Source organism: Rhynchophorus ferrugineus, unplaced genomic scaffold, assembly GCF_030347505.1.
Source record: "Rhynchophorus ferrugineus isolate W39M unplaced genomic scaffold, kcgeb_rfMv2 rfM6, whole genome shotgun sequence".
NCBI classification, from domain to species: domain Eukaryota; kingdom Metazoa; phylum Arthropoda; class Insecta; order Coleoptera; family Curculionidae; genus Rhynchophorus; species Rhynchophorus ferrugineus.
Window position 1 is genome coordinate 6,591,939 of NW_027472585.1, and position 18,848 is coordinate 6,610,786.

The 18,848-nt window shown below is 32.9% G+C and overlaps 2 protein-coding genes across 6 annotated transcripts in view; both read right to left on the bottom strand.

The window, feature by feature from the left end:
* Mical (Molecule interacting with CasL) overlaps positions 1-15,284 on the bottom strand; it is a 78,824-nt gene extending 63,540 nt beyond the window's left edge. For all 5 annotated transcript variants that reach the window (XR_013006240.1, XM_076407828.1, XM_076407827.1 and 2 more), the window contains exons 1-2: positions 15,083-15,284; positions 5,530-5,566 (exon numbers count right to left, since the gene is read on the bottom strand). The gene's annotated coding sequence lies outside the window, so the exon portion shown is untranslated. The remainder of the gene's footprint in view (positions 1-5,529; positions 5,567-15,082) is intronic.
* A 371-nt stretch (positions 15,285-15,655) lies between these two features.
* Positions 15,656-18,840, bottom strand: EMC1 (ER membrane protein complex subunit 1). Its single transcript, XM_076407838.1, has one exon. The coding sequence runs from the start codon at positions 18,786-18,788 to the stop codon at positions 16,110-16,112; it is 2,679 nt and encodes an 892-aa protein (XP_076263953.1). The 5' UTR covers positions 18,789-18,840; the 3' UTR covers positions 15,656-16,109.
* Between the last annotated feature and the right edge of the window lie 8 nt (positions 18,841-18,848).

Genomic DNA, 18,848 nt, shown 5'->3' on the forward strand with positions numbered 1-18,848 from the left:
TTTTTGATCATTCGAAACGATTTTGATTGAACGAAACGAAAAGATTTTTTTGATGTCTTCTGATTTTACCATCTCATTTGGACGTCTACTGCGTTCTGCATCACCGGTGTCTCTACGACCACGTTTGAAGTCAGCAAACCAACGTTTTATTGTTGTTTCTGATGGAGCGGAGTCCTTATAAACTTTTCAAGTCATGGCCTCGCTTGAATGACATTTTTCCCATCAAGAAGTTGTGTAAAATTAAAACACCAAATTGTTTTTGATCCATTGTTTTGAAAATAACAAAAGTACTGTCACTCTTAGCACAATAATTCACAAACTTATGAGTAGAATATCATGAAATTTTAATAGTTTTCTTTTGAAGGTTAGTACTAAGTAAAAAACGGTGAAAGCAATAAAACTAGCGCTATCCTAGGTGTTATGTCCAGTTATTCCGAAGAAATAGGCGATCACTTGTTTCGAAGTGTTACGCGCACGAATCAGTTTTGTCGGGTTTAGTTCATATTGATAGATAGGATCAAGTTCATATTGATAGAAAGAAGATATGATACGTATAGATCCAAGATTCGTCACCTATGTAGATGTTATACATAGCTTCGATGCACTGCGACTGTATTTCTTGACCATTTCCTTGCACTAATAGACACATTGACAGCAACACAAATTGTGCTCTAATAATAAAACGTTCTAAAATTCAAAATGATTATAAAGATCAAATTTCCAGATCAAAAGAAAAGATCCACTTCAGATCTACTATCAAAGAAACATCTCTAATATTGACCAATCGATGACACCTGTTGATTCAAGTCGTAACGTTGTACTGTTATTGGTTAGATATTATTATCTTATCTTAACGAAGACATTAAAAACTATTAAATTATTAAACCGGACACCTGATATCAAGTTACTATAAAAAAAATCAAAACAAATGCTGTATTACAACGTTTACTTAAAAATACCGATTGTCTTTATGATTTCGTTAAAAATATCCTCTAATGATATCCTAAAATATCTCTATCCTCTCGGAATCAGCAATAAAATCAATTATCAACGCATTACTGATACCCGGTGTAAAATTATAATGCGGTAAATAGCATCTACTTAAGATAGGAGCACATCTGACCTTGCATTACACAATTAACAAAACTGCTGTCGACGTAACAGACTCCTGTCGTTTGAGATACTGCACCGCATTTAAAATAGAATATTCGTAATGCAGCGGCAGAAATAAATATCAAAAATGAAACGTCACTTATATTTAATAAACTACACAAGAAATTTAAATAAGAACGTTCCTTGAAAGAAATAGAAAAAAGAACGGAAGCATATATCGTAGTTCGTGTAATTTTAAAAAGACTTATATAGCATAGGTTTTTTTTAAATTACACGAACAGAATTCGAATTCGATTAAAAGTTCGAATTTAGGGCTTGAATTTAATCTTTAATTTTAAGTAAACCAACAGATTGAAAAAATAATGACGACAGTAGTAAAGCTAGATTGTGCTAGACCTACTGTATTTTTACATTTCGAACTCAAAAATATAACCAAATAAAAATTGAGAGCTTGTACGAACTAACATCTGATCACACTCCAGTACACTTAACACTAACTGGGACACGTTTAGACTTATAATATAGCAGGAAATTAATTTAAACGTAAGACTCAAAAATATAGAGGTTATTGAGCAGCAAACCCGAAATATAATTGAACAAATTCGGTCAGCTGTAAAAGAAGCTACCCCAATATCAAGAGAGAAATCAGAATATTAAGTAAATTACTCCCTTGAAATTGAAATTACTCCCAGAAATGCTGTAGACAAAATAATATGTAATAAAAGTAGTAATTAGGAAAATCAAAAGATCCGGGATTTAAAAGGCCAATCATTAGAGTACCGCATATTAAAAATGATCAAAATGAATGAGTTCGGCACCAAGGACGAAAGTGCTGTATGTAAATGCATTCGAAGAAAAGAAATACTACCATGCAATATTTCTGGACGTCTCACAAGCTTTTGACTGGATATGGCATTTGAATTACTATCAAAAGCTTGAATCATATCTTTTGGAACGAATTTAGAGCATAAGGGGCACTCTAAACACTTATTTCGTTTGGAGTTTCCCAGGGTAGTGTCTTGGGACCGCTCCTGTAACTACTCTACACTATCAATATCCCAACAACAAAATAAACAGTACTTGGAACATTTGCCGGAGACACAGTTATCATCACAAAAGATATATCTGCCTAAGGCTGCAGAGAAAGTACAAATGGTAGTAAACAAGATCTACAAATGGACTAGAGACTGGAAAATGGAGCTTAATATATCCAAATCTGACCATGTTAATTTTGCGTAGCGGGGAATTGACAAAAACTTAATTATATTACTTGAGGGATGCTTGATTCCTTAAGCAGAATCAGCTAAATATCTCGGAATCCATTTCGATGGTAGGTTAAATTGGAAACATCACGTCAGAGAAAAAGCAGAGCAGATCAGACTCAAAATGAAATAATTATATTGGTTAGTCGGACGATACTCTCAGGTTGACCTAAAATCAAAGAGATTGGTTTATCAGTCTATCATAAAACCAATTTAGACCTATCTATTGAAAATATGGGATTGCACTAAAACATCAAACCAATTAGTAACTTACATAACTAACAGCACTTTCTTTTTCTTCAAATGCGCATCCCAAAATACAAACGCCATAACCTAGCCAGCCAACTGTTGCGTTTTCCCACGTTTTGGAGCGGGTTCATCGTATGCAGTTTACTCGGATGACTGTCGATTAGACTTCGGACTGAAATGATGGAGCCATGTTTCATCCATTGTCACATATCGACGCAAAAACTCGGGTTTATTACGCTTGATCATATTCAAACACTGCTCCGAATCATCAAATAGTCGTTGTTTTTGGTCAAAAGTGAGCTCGCGCGGCACCCACTTTGCACAGAGCTTTCTCATACCCAAATATTTGTGAATGATATGATGTACACGTTCAGTTGATATCTTTAGAGTGTGCTATTTCATTCAATTTCAATTTACGATCATTCAAAATCATTTTGTGGTTTCAAAATCATTTAATGTTTTCGTCGGTAACAATCTCTTTTGGGCGTCCAGTGCCTTGACCGTCTTCGGTGCTAATTTCACCACGTCTAAACTTAGCATACCAATCCTTGATGGTTGATTTTCCTGGGGCAGTGTCCGGAAACTCGGCATCAAGCCAAGTTTTTGCTTCAACTGTATTTTTCCGTTCAAAAAGTAATATTTTATCAACAGGTGAAATTTCTTTTTATCCCTTTTTTTTCACAATAACAAAAGCTGCTTCACTCAAAATGCTATAATTCACAAACTAATGATCCGAGAGCTGTCAAATTTATACACGCATCTTTTGAGAGTTAGGGCTAACTAAAAAACATATGGATTTAATTCTAGTAGCGCCATCTATGTGTCAGACTGGGAACCTTTCAATTGACCTGTTATAAGTATATTCTTAACTTCAACTTAAGTAGTTTACTTGTATTTTAATTAAGGAAATACATACTGATGTATTAATCCCGTACTCACCTTACTTGTCTATTAAAGCAAGTACAACAGAACAGTAGTAACACATTAATTTGTAAATTAAGATTGTACTAAACATATATAATGTAAGATGCAATTAATAAAAAAACGACATCTAAATTTTACCGGTTGTTTTTATATAATGTTTAATCTAGTAATTAAACAATTAAAATACGCTATCGGCACGAAACCTACGCAAACAATCCTTACAAAGAGAAGTCCAGTCAGACACGTCCAGCCATCGCTGTCCGTAATAGGAACGGGGTCTGATGGACGTCGCTCCAATATGAAATCACTGACGGAAAATTAATGGTTTCCTGTTGTATTGGTAGATTTCCATAGGGCCCAATTAATCATTTGTATTGTTCGATTCTATTTTTCCGCTTTTTCTTTCTTTCCGTACATCATACATGCTGTCCCATCACATACAGCCTATAATTTCTATGAAAATATAATTATTAAAAAATAGGCTAGATGACTATTTTTGAAAAGCTACTTTATGACAATTCTACGTGTTTAAATTTACACGGAATAAAAGTTATTTTTGCAAAAAAAATCGGGTTTTGGGGTACAGGTCTTATTTATACATTAATTTGATAATATTTGAGGTTAGTCTTCTTTATTGTGTAAATGAGTGCCTAATAATTTTGTTCTTTTTTCAGTTATCAAAGGAAGAATAGAAAACTAAATTTAGTGTGCGAGGTTAATCGTAGAAGTGTACATGAAGTCAGTATATGTTTTTAAAAGATGTATATGCGAACTAGACAGAAGAAAATTCTAACTGAATTCACTGAACAATCACTGCATTGCACTTCATTGATTTTTGCGCATAGTAAATCATCATAGTTTCTCAGATGTGAAGAATAAATGCGAAGAAATCAGCACTGTCAGAATATAATATTTTGCTTTACCAACAAGTCTTGAAACCAGTGTGGATCAGTATGGTGTTCAACTCAGCTATGGTACTCATAACAAAAATATGAACGAATCTGAAGGTAAAAACTGCCGATAACCTTATCAAGGATTATGATCAAAGACATAAACAGAAGCTCAATCAGTACATCAATGTTGAGGTTTTCCAGCTCCTCGATAATGATGCCTTAAGCAGAAGAATAAAGAGAGTAAAACCATCTGACCTAATTCCGTAAAGTTATAAGTAACACTTAGTGCACATTAAAAACAGTGACATTAAGCCCAAAGTGCCTATCATAGAATAAGTACTGTGTAATTTTAAAACCGTAGCAAATTAGGATAAAAACAAATAACTTATTAGTGTTAATTTACTAGATTTCAATAATAAATAATATTAAAAACATTATCAGATATATTATTATGGTACGTATACAATGTAAGTATACAACAAAAAAAACCGCACCTGTACCCCAAAGTTAAAATACAATAATTAAATCTTTAATATATTCAAAATCCATTGAATAATTTTTGAGAAAAAATTGCAAAACAGTTCATTTTGCAAAGCGTCAAGGTAGTATAATCTCTTTAAAACATATCAGATGATAAGTGACAGTGGGACAGGCTGAGTGAAACAGATTTAATTTCGCAAGGTAACTCAATACAGTGCGATATCTTTAAGTGTTTTAATCGAACGATAAATTCTATTGCTAATTGTATCGAGTGTAAAAATCAAAGAATATAAGATAAAAACGGTCCTTGAAAGGTATTAAGAAAAAAGAAGCTGTAAAGTACTAACGAAATAAACATTGTCGAAATATTCTCACCCGGTATTACAGATCACCATGATGCCAATAAGCTTATTAAATCTCCCTATCCAAATAAAAACACAATCTTAATATAAATAACAACTAAACGGTACAACTCGCAGCAAGCGCTAATAAAAAAATTACTCTAAAATTTACCAATAAACTAATTTCCATTCTTCCTCGATAAATAACAAAAAAATAAAGAGAGATAAAAAATTAATTGGTGTTTTAAAAGCGTTAAATCTGCTTACCCAACTCGGTCTGTTTACAGTTGTGCATAGTTCAGTCCTGCAATGAAAAAAGAGGAATCATTTAATAAACTATAAATGTATCAATGTCGCAAATTAATCACGTTAAAACAAGGTTAGGCATAAAGTCGATGTAAATATTGATTATCAAAAGAAAAAGTTCCTATAAATGATGAACGGCTTATTGTTACTGAACTTTTATGGAATACTGATTATTGTTTTTTTATCGTACTATCTTCTGGTGTGATACATGATGATTTCACGCGGGTACTATTTTAGGTGGTACTGTTATAACAAGAATAATATATACAGCAATCAGATAACAGCTATAAATGAGTTTTGAGGGACTTGTTTGTAACATATATTATTGTTTTTCAAAGTACTGTAGAAATCAAGATGCCGTTTTTGTTTCAAACGATTTTTTTGTGATATTCAAGTTATATCAACTGGGTTAATCTTTAGTTGGAAAAAGTTACTGTCCAGTGATTGCCATATTGCAGGACCTCCAGTTGGTCTTTGAAATCCAAGAGACGTCCAAAATTGTATTACATGTTTGGTCGATGGGTGTGTGCTTTCTTTTAGGCAAGTCTCTTAGGAAGTTGAGCTTTCTTCTGGAGATATTTTGAATGATTAGCCCAGTATTTTCAATAAATAAATTAAATGGACTTCACGTTGAAATATCATAAAAGGGATGGACAAAATAATACAAACATCTGATATATACACAATACTTATTTATTAATTAAGGTATTAAACCACCATTCGCTCTTAAAACAGCTGCAATTATTCGCGGAATAGGAGCTCGCAGAGTGTATGAATAGTTTCCAACACAATGTTGTCCCATTCTTGTACCAAAACAGCCACCAATTGCTTTAATAATGTTGAAGATCGAAGTACTTCCACATCTCTGTTCTAAAACTCACCATAACAGTTTAGTTATGTTGAGGTCTAATGTTCGTCAGTCTCTGTCAGTTAACTTTGAATATACTCACTATTAATCCCTTAAAATTAATTCACAATTCTTGTAATTACCTTGATTGTAACAGACAAGAAAATTATTAGGCGTTTTTTTTACTATATTTACTATATCTTTTTTATTTCTTAGGCTAATGTATTTATCACCAAAGGTTTATTTAGTTACTTACTTCTTAACATGGGCTTAAGAACGGTATTAAACCTGCCGACTTACCGATCACAAACTTAGTGAGCACTCCAGACGATATGAGTGTTCTTTATCTGAATTTATATGGTTCCCTATAGATAACTACAATTTTAAACAATTCACAAACTATTGCAATAGCAGGCCGACAGTCCGCTTTGACCACTGCTATTTTCAAGTCAGCAATCCATTTTTATGCTTAATTTTACAATAGAAACCGACAACCAACCAATAACTTGGTTCGTAACGTAAAGGCTAACTAATATTTTTTCAGATCGGAAAATCTTACAAGACATGATGATTATTTGCTGGACTAATATCGAATCCATGTTGGCCTAAAGGCTTTGTTTATCTTCTTGAAATATTCTTTAATTGGTGTACCATTCTATAGGAGTAATGGCTTGCCCCATCCACCTCTTATACTTACTGGTTCATACACTCTGAGCACTCTTTAAAAACCATTCAATCCTCTATAAGCACACAAGGCTCAACATAAATATCAATTATTTGAAAAAAAAAACATCTCGAGACATTTTGGAACTAAACATTGACTACAAAGAGAATTATTTACATAAAACTGGATAATAAAAGAAAATATACTCACTATGAATTGAATGAACATGAATTAACAGTGAAACATTTAATGGATCGAGTTAACAAAAAAATCGTGGTCGATGTCTGAAGAAGCTTCACAAACAACTGCAAGTCTTGCATTGACGCCAATTACAGCAATTGATCAAAAGAAACCCCACCTTTCATCCTGACAATATTAGACTGCTGAAAAATTCAGAGATTTCGTGGGAAATTTGAATACACATAAGTAAGGTCTGTCCGGCTACCACTTGTTCCAGTCTTTATAACTCTTGATTTCGTAAAACTGACTTGAAAAGAAGAAGAAGATCATTCTGTTCATTTTTTCATCCAGAAATCTCATATGTTCTATAGGGGTATTAGTGATTATGCTTGAAATGTGTATGAATAAATTCGCTTTTTTTAGCTAACGCATTATAACAAAAAAACAAAGACTAGAAAAATGCACTCATCAAAAAATCGATTGAAGAAGGTGGCTTAAGGTCACAGAAACCCTTTTCTAGATATATTGATATATAACTATTTCCTTTTCCATTATCAACATTCTATATATGCTTAATATATCAAGAATGGACTTCACCAAATATAAATCTTGGTTTGTCATACATTGTCCAAACGTGAATGTTATATAGCCAGCGGATGTACATTAAGAAATTATGTCCATTTATTATATTATCAGAAATTAAGCACAAACAATACTGACAATGAGTACGACAAAAAAAAACAATGTTTCAACATACAATACAAATTAGTATACAATATTGTTATTCCTCTCTTACTTGTTCATATATAAGGAGTAAAATAAACAAAATAAAAATATGTTTTTAATTTAAAAGCCTATTGGCGTTACATTATTTCTATATACATTATATGATGACAGTCTAAATACGTTTCGGGTACACTAATGAAAACTCGTTTACTTTAGTTTTTTTAGATTAATTCAATCAAATGGAAACCAATTTTGCTCCTGCTAATGCCGAATCACCTCGTAACAATAAGACTAAACAATAAATAATAATTAAAAAGTTATTGATCACACTTTAAAATCGAGCCTTAACAAATATATTATCCCATCGTATCCGTCCGTCTTTTCAAAAACGACAAATTTCGATATCAACTAATCAGTGTTATTCCATCAGCATGTACAGTCGCATCTAAAATATACGCCCGGCTAAACATATATAGGAAGTCGTTTATCAGCTTACCCCTACTGTGCTGTCTTGTACTGTAAATATTATCAAAATCATCCTATAGTATGAACATTCCATAAACTTGTATCTTTCTTTGCATTGAATGGCTTAACATTGCACGTAATTTCATAACGCTGCTTAATATTAGATTTGAATAGAAAAAACTATCTGAACAAAATCGTTTAAAAACCTGAAAGGACAGAATAATAATTTATTAATTACATTATTACTAGTCGTTGTCGACTAACAAATCGATTGTCCTTTACAATAACTTAAATCTACTTATATATCCAGGAGGACTCATCGGCCCTATCTTAGTTATCTGATGTAATATGTTTTTGAATCTGTGTCCTTTTCTGGTGTTATCCAAGAGTTGTATTATATCTATATTGCCATGAGAATGAAGTCTCTCCTTGTGCCTCCTTGTGATTCTGTTGATTTATATTACTTTTCGCCAATCCCCAGAATTGAATTCGGTATGTCCATATAGGCTTTAATATTTGCTTGTATAATAACAAATTATTACGTATTGATAAAGATTGATTTTCTTACAATTAACCAATACACTTTCCTATCTCTCTTTTCTGGTTGCTCGGCCCATTTTTTCGTATGTTGTTTCCTGTAGAGAAATCAAGTCGTGAAAGTACTCTTTCCATCTCCATTATTTTTTCATCTTCAATTACTATATTATTTTTATCTTTTCATTTCTTCTTTCTTCTTCTGCTTCTTAAGTTTTTAAAACTCTGTAAAAAAGTTTTAGGTTTACTTTACTATTTGTTTCCATCCTTTCTCCAAAGTATATCTATTTTCGGTCATTTTATTTTTGCTCTGCTCTGCTTATTTGTCCAAACCACCATGCTGCTTGTCTTTCTGCTTTGCTGCTTTATTTTCGTTGTTTATACACTGTCTAGCCGTATTGTAATCACTATTAGGACTTATTAAGACACTTTTGACATATGCTCCACATCCCACCCTTGTGTTCATCACAATTTCTCCATGGTTTGATAGTATACAAAAATGATATCAAATCAATATAACAGGTAAAATGAAAAATACCAGGCCTGACACATAGATGGCGCTACTAAATCCATATGTTATTTAGTTAGCCCTAACCTTCAAAAGATGCGTGTATAAATTCGACAGCTGTCGGATCATTAGTTTGTGAATTGTAGCATTTTGAGTGAAGCAACTTTTGTTATTGTGAAGAAAATTGATAAAAAGAAATCTCGCGTGCTGATAAAATATTGCTTTTTGAAGGGAAAAACTACAGTTGAAGCAAAAACTTGGCTTGATGCCGAGTTTCCGGATACTGCCCCATGAAAATCAACTATCAAGGATTGCTATGCTAAGTTTAGACGTGATGAAATGAGCACCGAAAACAGTGAACGCAGTGGACGCCCAAAAGAGGTTGTTATATAATAAAGATATCAACTGAACGTGTACATATCATTCACAAATATTTGGGCATGAGAAAGCTCTGTGCGAAGTGGATGTCGCGCGAGCTCATTTTTGACCAAAAACTACGACGAGTTGATGATTCGGAGCAGGGTTTGAATGATCAAGCGTAATAAACCCATCATTTCATTCCGAAGTCCAATCAACAGTCATCCGAGTGGACTGCACACGATGAAACCGGCTCCAAAGCGTGGGAAAACGCAACAGTCGGCTGGCAAGGTTATGTCGTCTGCATTTTGGGATGCGCATGGAATAATTTTCATTGACTACCTTGAAAAAGGAATAACCATCAACAGCGACTATTACATAGCGTTATTGGACCGTTTGAAGGATGAAATCGCTGAAAAACGGCCGCATTTGAAGAAAAAGAAAGTGATACTTCACCAAGACAATGCACTGTGTTACAAGTCAGTGAAAACGATGGCAAAAATCCATGAATTGGGGTTCGAATTGCCTCCTCATCCACCATATTCTCCAAATATAGCTCCCAGCGACTATTTCCTGTTCTTAGATCTCAAAAGAATGCTTGCAGGGAAGAAATGTCCGTCAAATGAAGAGGTGATCGCCGAAACTGAGGCCTATTTTGAAGCAAAGGACAAATCGTACTACAAAAATGGTATCGAAAAGTTGGAGTGTCGCTATAATCAGTGTATCACCCTTAATTGACCTGTTATAACACCATATATGTGTTAATTAGAGAGTAATGAATGGTTGTCTATTAATAAATGATAGATGCCGAGCGTCCCCTACATCTTTAACTTAAAACTATCTATCTATTAACTTAAAACGTTGTAATATTTGTTTATAAATTACTGATAATACGTGATTGATGCCGTCAATCCTTGTTATTAAATACTGAACCAACACGCGATAGTGTTCATTAAATATTGACCACGGTATCCATGTACCATGGCGCGACGTTCGCGATCTGATCATGATGGTAGTGCAGGCGACGTCCGAATCGACCGACAAGTCGAAAACAAGAGCACGAGGTAGTACCGCTGAACCGAAACCATCTCCGTTTCCTGATCCGACGAAAAATTAGCCGGTCGATGGGGAAATTGATTCGGTGTTTGGTCGCGTCACGCGCTTACCCACTTACCCAAATTCGTAGCAATGGCGCGAGACCTGCCGCTCCCCTCGCCTAACCTTTTGCTCGACATTTTCTCATTTAACCTGTTTCAGTAATCAAACGTAAACAATTCTAGATATTACGTCTAAATGAGTACCATTTTCATATTTTGTGTTCTTCTTCGTACTGTATAAAACCATTTTAATACCACTAAATCTATGGCGAAAAACTTATTATGACCTTTCCGCTGTTTTACGTAGATGCAATACAAAATGAAAACAACAAAAGCATTTATGACATAAAATATCTAGTAGACTGTAAACTAAAAGTCGAACCCCCGAAGAAAATTAATAGTATTCTAAATTTCTGCAGTAGGGAAGCTAAATCTGTGAAATGTGCTGGTAAACATCACACAAATCAATGCAGAGAGCAACGGAATAGCGCATCAACATGTGCATTATGTACTGAAAAAGGACACCCTGCTAATTATAAAGGGTGTGCAGTATACCAAAGGAAAATCAAAGAACTTCAGCCAAATTAAATTAAAGCAGTACAACGATTAAGACAACTTGACAAAGCTCAAAACTCTTCAAAGACATTTGCCATTGAACATTAAAAAAACCTGAAGAAACCACAATTCCATCGACTAAAAATACAAAAGACAATAACAAACCTAGCGATCAAAAAATGGAAATAAAAACACAGAAAACTATAACCAACGAGTCAACCATCGCCAACACGATGAAATTACTCAGTGAATTTCGGACTAAAGTGCGATAGAATTTCACTCAGTTAGCAAACAGAGTAGAAAAATTGAAAAAATCGCAAAGCAAGACAAAAAAAAACAAAAATGAGTAATTCGTTCTTAATGATTATGACACGGAACGCAAATAGGTTAAATCAACGGGTAGGAGGGGACTAGAATTATTTCTGAGCTATATATATATAGATATAGCTCTCATATCAGACACTCATTTTTCCAAAAAAAAAATATATATATATATATATATATATATATTAAAATATAGGGTTATGTTATTATGTATATTGGACACTACACCCCAGTAAATATGCTCGAGGCGGGCCAGCCATAATTATAACACAAAATATACAGCATTTCCAACAATACAATATTAAAAAAGAGGAAATATAACCTATTGAGCATAGGAGCTATATATTGACCACCAATACACAAAATAACACAAAAGTACAGAGATTTAGTTTCAAAATTAGGCGCAAGGTTTATTATCGGAACGAATTTTAATGTTAAACATACAGCATCACGATTAATAGCACCTTGCAAAAGGAAATTAATTACTCACAGCAATTAACATTTCAAATTGTAATTATCATTCAGGGCGCGAACCCATTTACTGGCCGATCGATGTGCCATAATAATGTGCTAGACCTTTTGCACTTTTACATTTCTTACAAATACAAATAAATAAATTAAATATTGATGTTAGACCTGACAACAACAACATTTTAATTGAATTGATGTCTAGAAAACTTTTTAAGGCTTGTTCTACTACAATTTCACAAATTGCGCTTGTTTAGATGGTGAGAGAACTCAACAAACCAAATTACTGAAGAGGAATATAAAAACAAGATGACTATTATTTAAGATTCTTACACAGTATTGCATTTGGCTCTGTAAGAAACTCGAAAATTGTCCAAAAAAACGCAGTAGATTGTTAAAAATAAAAATTGATCGATCACAATGTGACATTAGAACGGACCGTCTTTCAGATTCGTTTTCCGCTTATTAAAAAAACTCTAGAGATAAGAGCCGCTTCAATCAGTTACAAAAACAAATGGAGCCAATGTAAATAATAAATATTTATTGCCTTTCCGACCTCCGGATGGTCCTTTTATGGTGTCTGCGAGACTGGTGCGAGTCACAAGGTCGCTGGCTTGAACTCTTTGTTGTTCTCCACTTTTTGCTCCGTTCTCATTGTCAGTATGATTTTTTTTTACTTAAATAACAATTTGTTATCAGATGTATGAAAAAACAAGTCACATTCAAAACGTTTCAATATAAAACATTATAAGTTGCATGTCGGTACTCAGAAGTAAAGAAAATATCAATCTCAGTTTTAACTCTTCCACAAAACCGAAGCCAAAAATATTCGCCAAAAGAGAAATAACTGAATTAAATCCTGAGTGCAGTAAAAATTCTCACACAAAGACACTTTTTTTGTGTTTTTTCTCCATTCTCAAATTCAATATTATATTCAGCCTGTTTTAAAAACTCAACAATTAAGGTGGATAGACAAGCAATTAAGGCATCAATTCTCGCAATTATATAAGGGATACTAAAGATTTGTAAAATATTACATATGTCTTCAGTATCTCGAGCTTTATTATAACTTCAAGAGAATAGCATTTTTAATTATTTTAGAAATATTTTCAGCTCATCGTTCAAGAACAGTTTATTTGTTATTTTTGTTAAATTGCTGCTATCAAAACTTTACTATGAATCAAACCATGAACTTTTCAGCTAGTTTGTTATTAACTTGAAAACAGTATCAGTGACTTTGATTATTCCTAACAAATAGTAAAGCCTAGTTTGAAAAACTTGACTCTAAAAATAATAATAATAGTTAATTGGTAACAATATTACATTGTTTTAAAAATAATTTATTATTAATTAAAAACAGAGCAGTTATAATAGTTATCCCTGCTAATTATGTACCTATTAATATTTGTTAATTATTTAGAGTCGTTACATACAATATTGTCCTATTTCGATCTACTTTAAGGCAATTCTTATAATGAAAAAAATATAATTCAAATTGATTCAGAAATTACTTTGATTTCGACGGTGATTAATTAAGATATTACGGCTTCTATTTATTTTTACTTCAAATAAATCATAAGAATGGGGTGAATTCCCCAATTTTAACTGCGTTAAATGTCCTAAAATTTGTTAAAAATATTATAATGTATTATATTGTGCAATATTTTATTAAAAACTAAATAATCAGTGTTATATACTTAAGTAGATAATAATGAAATTTTAAATACTTTCATTTGTAAAAAAATAAATGAAACAAAAACTTCGCTTTGATCGAATTCGAGTAAATTTTAACAATTAACAAAAAGCGAAAATAATTGGCAAATTATAATGCGATCGCTATCAACAAATTATAGATAGTTGTTGCACAAAAATAAGATATAATTACGTACATCATCCTCTACTTTCTATAAAAAGCTTTCAAACCAATTAACAAATTAAAAGCAACAAAAAAAACGCTCCACCAAATCAACTGGTCCAAATTGGCCGTTTAATAAAAATATTTCAGCACCGGCAGTGTGAGTGACCTCATGTCGTCGTTTAGCTGGTTTCTCTATTTTAATTAATTATAATTTACCAATATTAGCGGTAAAAAATAGAGACGAAGCTTAGCTAAACATATGATTTCTGTACGGGAATGATGATTCATACCTCACCCCTACAATATCGAGGAGGCTGGGAACGAGTCGACGTCCCGCGGAGACGTCGGCGTCGATCGAAACGTCCAGACGCCAGCTTATGTTGGGGTTGGACATCTCTGTCATTGCACACTTCGTAAATAATAACCTTCACTAAATAAAAAGGTAACCACTTCATAACGCTGTGAGACCGGAATATAAAAGTGAAATGGCAAAATTGATCTCATCGTACCTTCAACATTACTCATACTACTTAAAGGATGCTGTTTGACAAGAAAAACAAATTATTTCTTTAAGTCAAGCTTTAAAATAAGAAAACAAAGGAAATGTATGTGAACATTGAATAATAACACACAACATTGTTATTAACAATACCCGTTTTTAAATAACTAACAAGAAGTATAATGAAAAAAATATCTCAGTCAATTATCTTTGCGTACCTAAAATGATTATCAAAACATAAATGTTAAGTATAATAAAATAATCTTAAGTATTAGTTAAATGAGAAACATTTTTGAGAATGTTCCTTAATAGAAAATTTAAATGTGCCCTATAATACGTACGCACTAAAACATCTAAAAAATATATTACAATTGTCTCAGACAGATAATGCCTAAAAATACTCTCTGGTAGAAATGGTATTACAGAACATACCCAAAGATGTACGCTGTCCACAAAACTAACCTAAAAACACTCCACCGTTAACGATAGCTATCAGCACAGCACTTTACGCACCAATTTCACTAATATTGCATCCGTCAGTTATAAGTTAAAAATCGCGAATGTTTGAAAGAGTGATAGGAGAGTTTCGAGATACAACACGAACCCCCAAATGTCAGAACACGGACTGCCATTAAAAAATCTGACATGAGAAGCCGAATGTTCGAGTGGCGTTATCTAGCGGCCGTTCAAACTAGATAGAAAGTTACAGGAGTGTGGTGGTTGATTTAATCAGATATTTTTTATTTTAATTTTTTTTAGTGATAGGTTGCGTGGGGATATAGGTATTTAATGAAAATATCATATTCAAAGTAGAATAACAGACTTTTTACAATCGTTTATGTGTGATTTTTGTACTGTATATATTTAACTATACATTTTTCTAGTAACAGTAAAAAATTTATATTATCAAATGTGAAATTCGTACTTGCTCTTTAATATTAATGTATACCCCTTGATTCATGAAAACAAAATCCATGTATAGTATGTGAAAAATTAAAGTCTTAATAGTACTCTTATAACTCTTTTATTAATATTTGTACATCACGATTTACAATACGATACCTGACAAAAAAAAACAAAATTCAGTCACCAAATACATCAACCCGCTTACTTTGTACAGGTACAAACGCGAATAAAATTTAAAAAACACTATCATAAGGCTAAGACGTGTCACGTGTTCCAAAAATGTGAATTAAACTAAACTCATGTTCATGAAACTTGTTACTTACTGATCTTGAGTTGGTATTTGAGGCAATTTATGATATTATTTTCGACAAGTTTCATGAGCATAAGTGAAATGTATATGCAAGTGTATTTATATATTTAATACTTTATAAATAATTATTATATGTATAAAATGTTTCTTGGAAAATTGTTTAAGGGAATGAGAACAATTTTACAAAAACAAATTAAAAATATTACAACAAAAAAAATAACAATTTTCTATATCAAGTTGATTTTACTTCCATGCTTGTTTTAAGGCTTTTCGCGCTGCTAACTTCTTTGTTGCTAATGTCGCTACAATCAGTCCTGTTAACACTAACACAATGAGTACATGGTCAAAGTCCTCCTTCAACACATCAAATGTCTTAGATGGTGCCACTCTAGTATAAAATATGTCTAAACCATGTATTAAAACATGACTAGTAGATTCCAGCCGGGCTGGCGCAACTTCTATACCATGTATTCTGCTCAACGTTTGATTATAGTTAATTGTAGCTTCAGAATGTAGTGGAATCTCTGGCATATATGGTATACAACTTTCTTCAGGTCCACAGGGCATATTAGTAAAACGTGGCTGAAGAAACATCCATGGAATTTCAATAATGGCACCTGTGGTCAGGGCTATAATAAGAAATTTATTAGTAATACCCCTTTCGGTTAATGTCACAGCCATAGTCTGGGGTATTGAAGGTAAAATATATGCTTGACTCTGAACCTGAGGCAACTGGCTCAAAGCAAAAGAGCTAAAAGCAATATTGTTGTTTTGCCAATGACCTTCATACAATTCTAAAGCTACCACTTCATTTCTTCTAAACCTTTCATTGAAAAAAGTGTAGACTAGCCAGTTCTCTGAATGAACTAAATGAATAGGGCCTCTAGCCTTCTTATGAGAGGTCCCATAAATAATCAATCCTGTTACACCATCTATGAGGTAGACACTCAATACACTGTTATATATTGGATCTGATGTCATTGTTGCTACTGCTAACAAATTTGGATTCACATACTTATAAAATACTGAACGATCATACAAAACTTTTCCTTGAGAATGAACATGTTCATTAGCTGGTTTAGCACTGACTGCAATCAATTTTGAAGGTGCCAAATCCACATTCCAGGAAGGGGTTACTTGAAGAGAATCTTCAGTACTATATTTCAAGGTATATCCACTAAGTCTTGAATTTTCTGTATCAGCAACATAAAGAAACATTGTAGAAAAATGATCTTTTATAAGTGAAACCGCTTGTGTAGGATAGACATGAGCCTGCTCATCTTGAGATAAAACTAGCATAGGTTTCAAAAAATTCTTATCCTGATAAGGCAGCAGTGTAGCCTGAACTATTTTATAATTTAATCTTTGTATACCTGCTTTAGAATAGCCTGTAATTGGATCAAATTCAAATAAGATCCCATTGCCTGTAATAGTATCTTGTGCCAATAGCACACAATGTGCGGGTAAAGGTGCATACTGTGCTGTTCTCTGTACCAATAGCAACATTTTTTCTTCATTATCAATTCCAATAAAAGATTGCACATTCGGTAATCTATAACTCCAAACAATTGATCCAGTTAAAGTATCTAAAGCAAACAGCTTTCCAGCTCTGGTTGCTACAACAATAATTTTGTGAAGTCCAAATTCATCTCTCACTAAGCCACTGTTCTGTAACAAATTATTTCCAAACACCAAGTTATAAAATTGCTTTATTTGAGTAGAAATTCTATGAGAAAACATTTCTAAAATATCATTAGCACTATCAAACTCATGTTCAATAGATGCATCCAGCTCCGAAATAGGTAATTCAAAAAATTCACTCGCTACAACACTGCTCAGAGCCTCTTCTCTTGTCCACAATATTTTACCTTCCGGTAACCTCACAAGTAGGAGTGCATCATCAGTTGTACTTAGTAACAGATCAGTTACTGAGCCTTTACTTTGACCACCAAGAATAATTGGAGCTCCTAGACCTAAAGGATATTCGAGGTCAAGTGAAAAACTATCCAACCCTGTCTGAGGATCCTTGGCTTTTACTTTAATTAACTTGTTTTTATTGTCATTAGCTTCAAGTTGATAAATTAGATCTTTTCCATTATTTGAAATACTAATAGCATTTGGCATTAAATTAAATGGCTTAATTTGGATATTTTCACCATTAAAAGTACCTAGCTTAGCTATGTTATTCTTTAGTAACAACACTGATGGAACATCCTGTTTGTATTCAATTAAGAGTACCTTGCCTGCAGAATTATCAACTAAGTCAGCTAAAGACTGACTGACAAACATCGAATTTTCTTTTAACAAATCCACATAATATAATTTTGATGAAACTGCACAAACTATATATGATTTAGCAGGGACACAATCTGAGTCCTTATTAAGCCATGCTGCAGGGATTTTTCTAGAAATGCCCTTTAATATACTACCATTTGTGTTCTCAGCATTTGCTAAAGTATAACTAGTAATCTCTACCTGCAAACCACGAATTGGCACTATATGTAAAAGTTTCTCATTCACTATAGTAAATAAACTAGGTACAGTACGTTCTGTGTTTATAAACCATTCTGTCAAAATTGTTCCAGTGTTTAAGTCCCAAGTACGGACAAACCAAGTATTTTCTTTCCCTGAAACTGTCACTATTTCCTTATTCACATGTAACAATTCCAATTTGTAATCTTTTGGATCTTCTAAAACTTGTCTCCAGTGTATATCACCGTTCTTTAAATTCAAACTAGCGAGGACATTCTCCTCTGTAGCCACAATTATGCGTTTTGCCTCCAAACTCACAAATTTGACTTTACCCACAAATGATAGTTTCCAGTCAAATTTACCGACTTGATCTTCATATAAGGCCAATGTTACATGAACTAATATTGTTAAAAATATTTGAATTTTGTATATTGATCGGAAATTGGCCATTTTGCTACATCAGATTTGACAAGTTAACCTAAATTACTAACCTCTTAAATTATTAGTGGT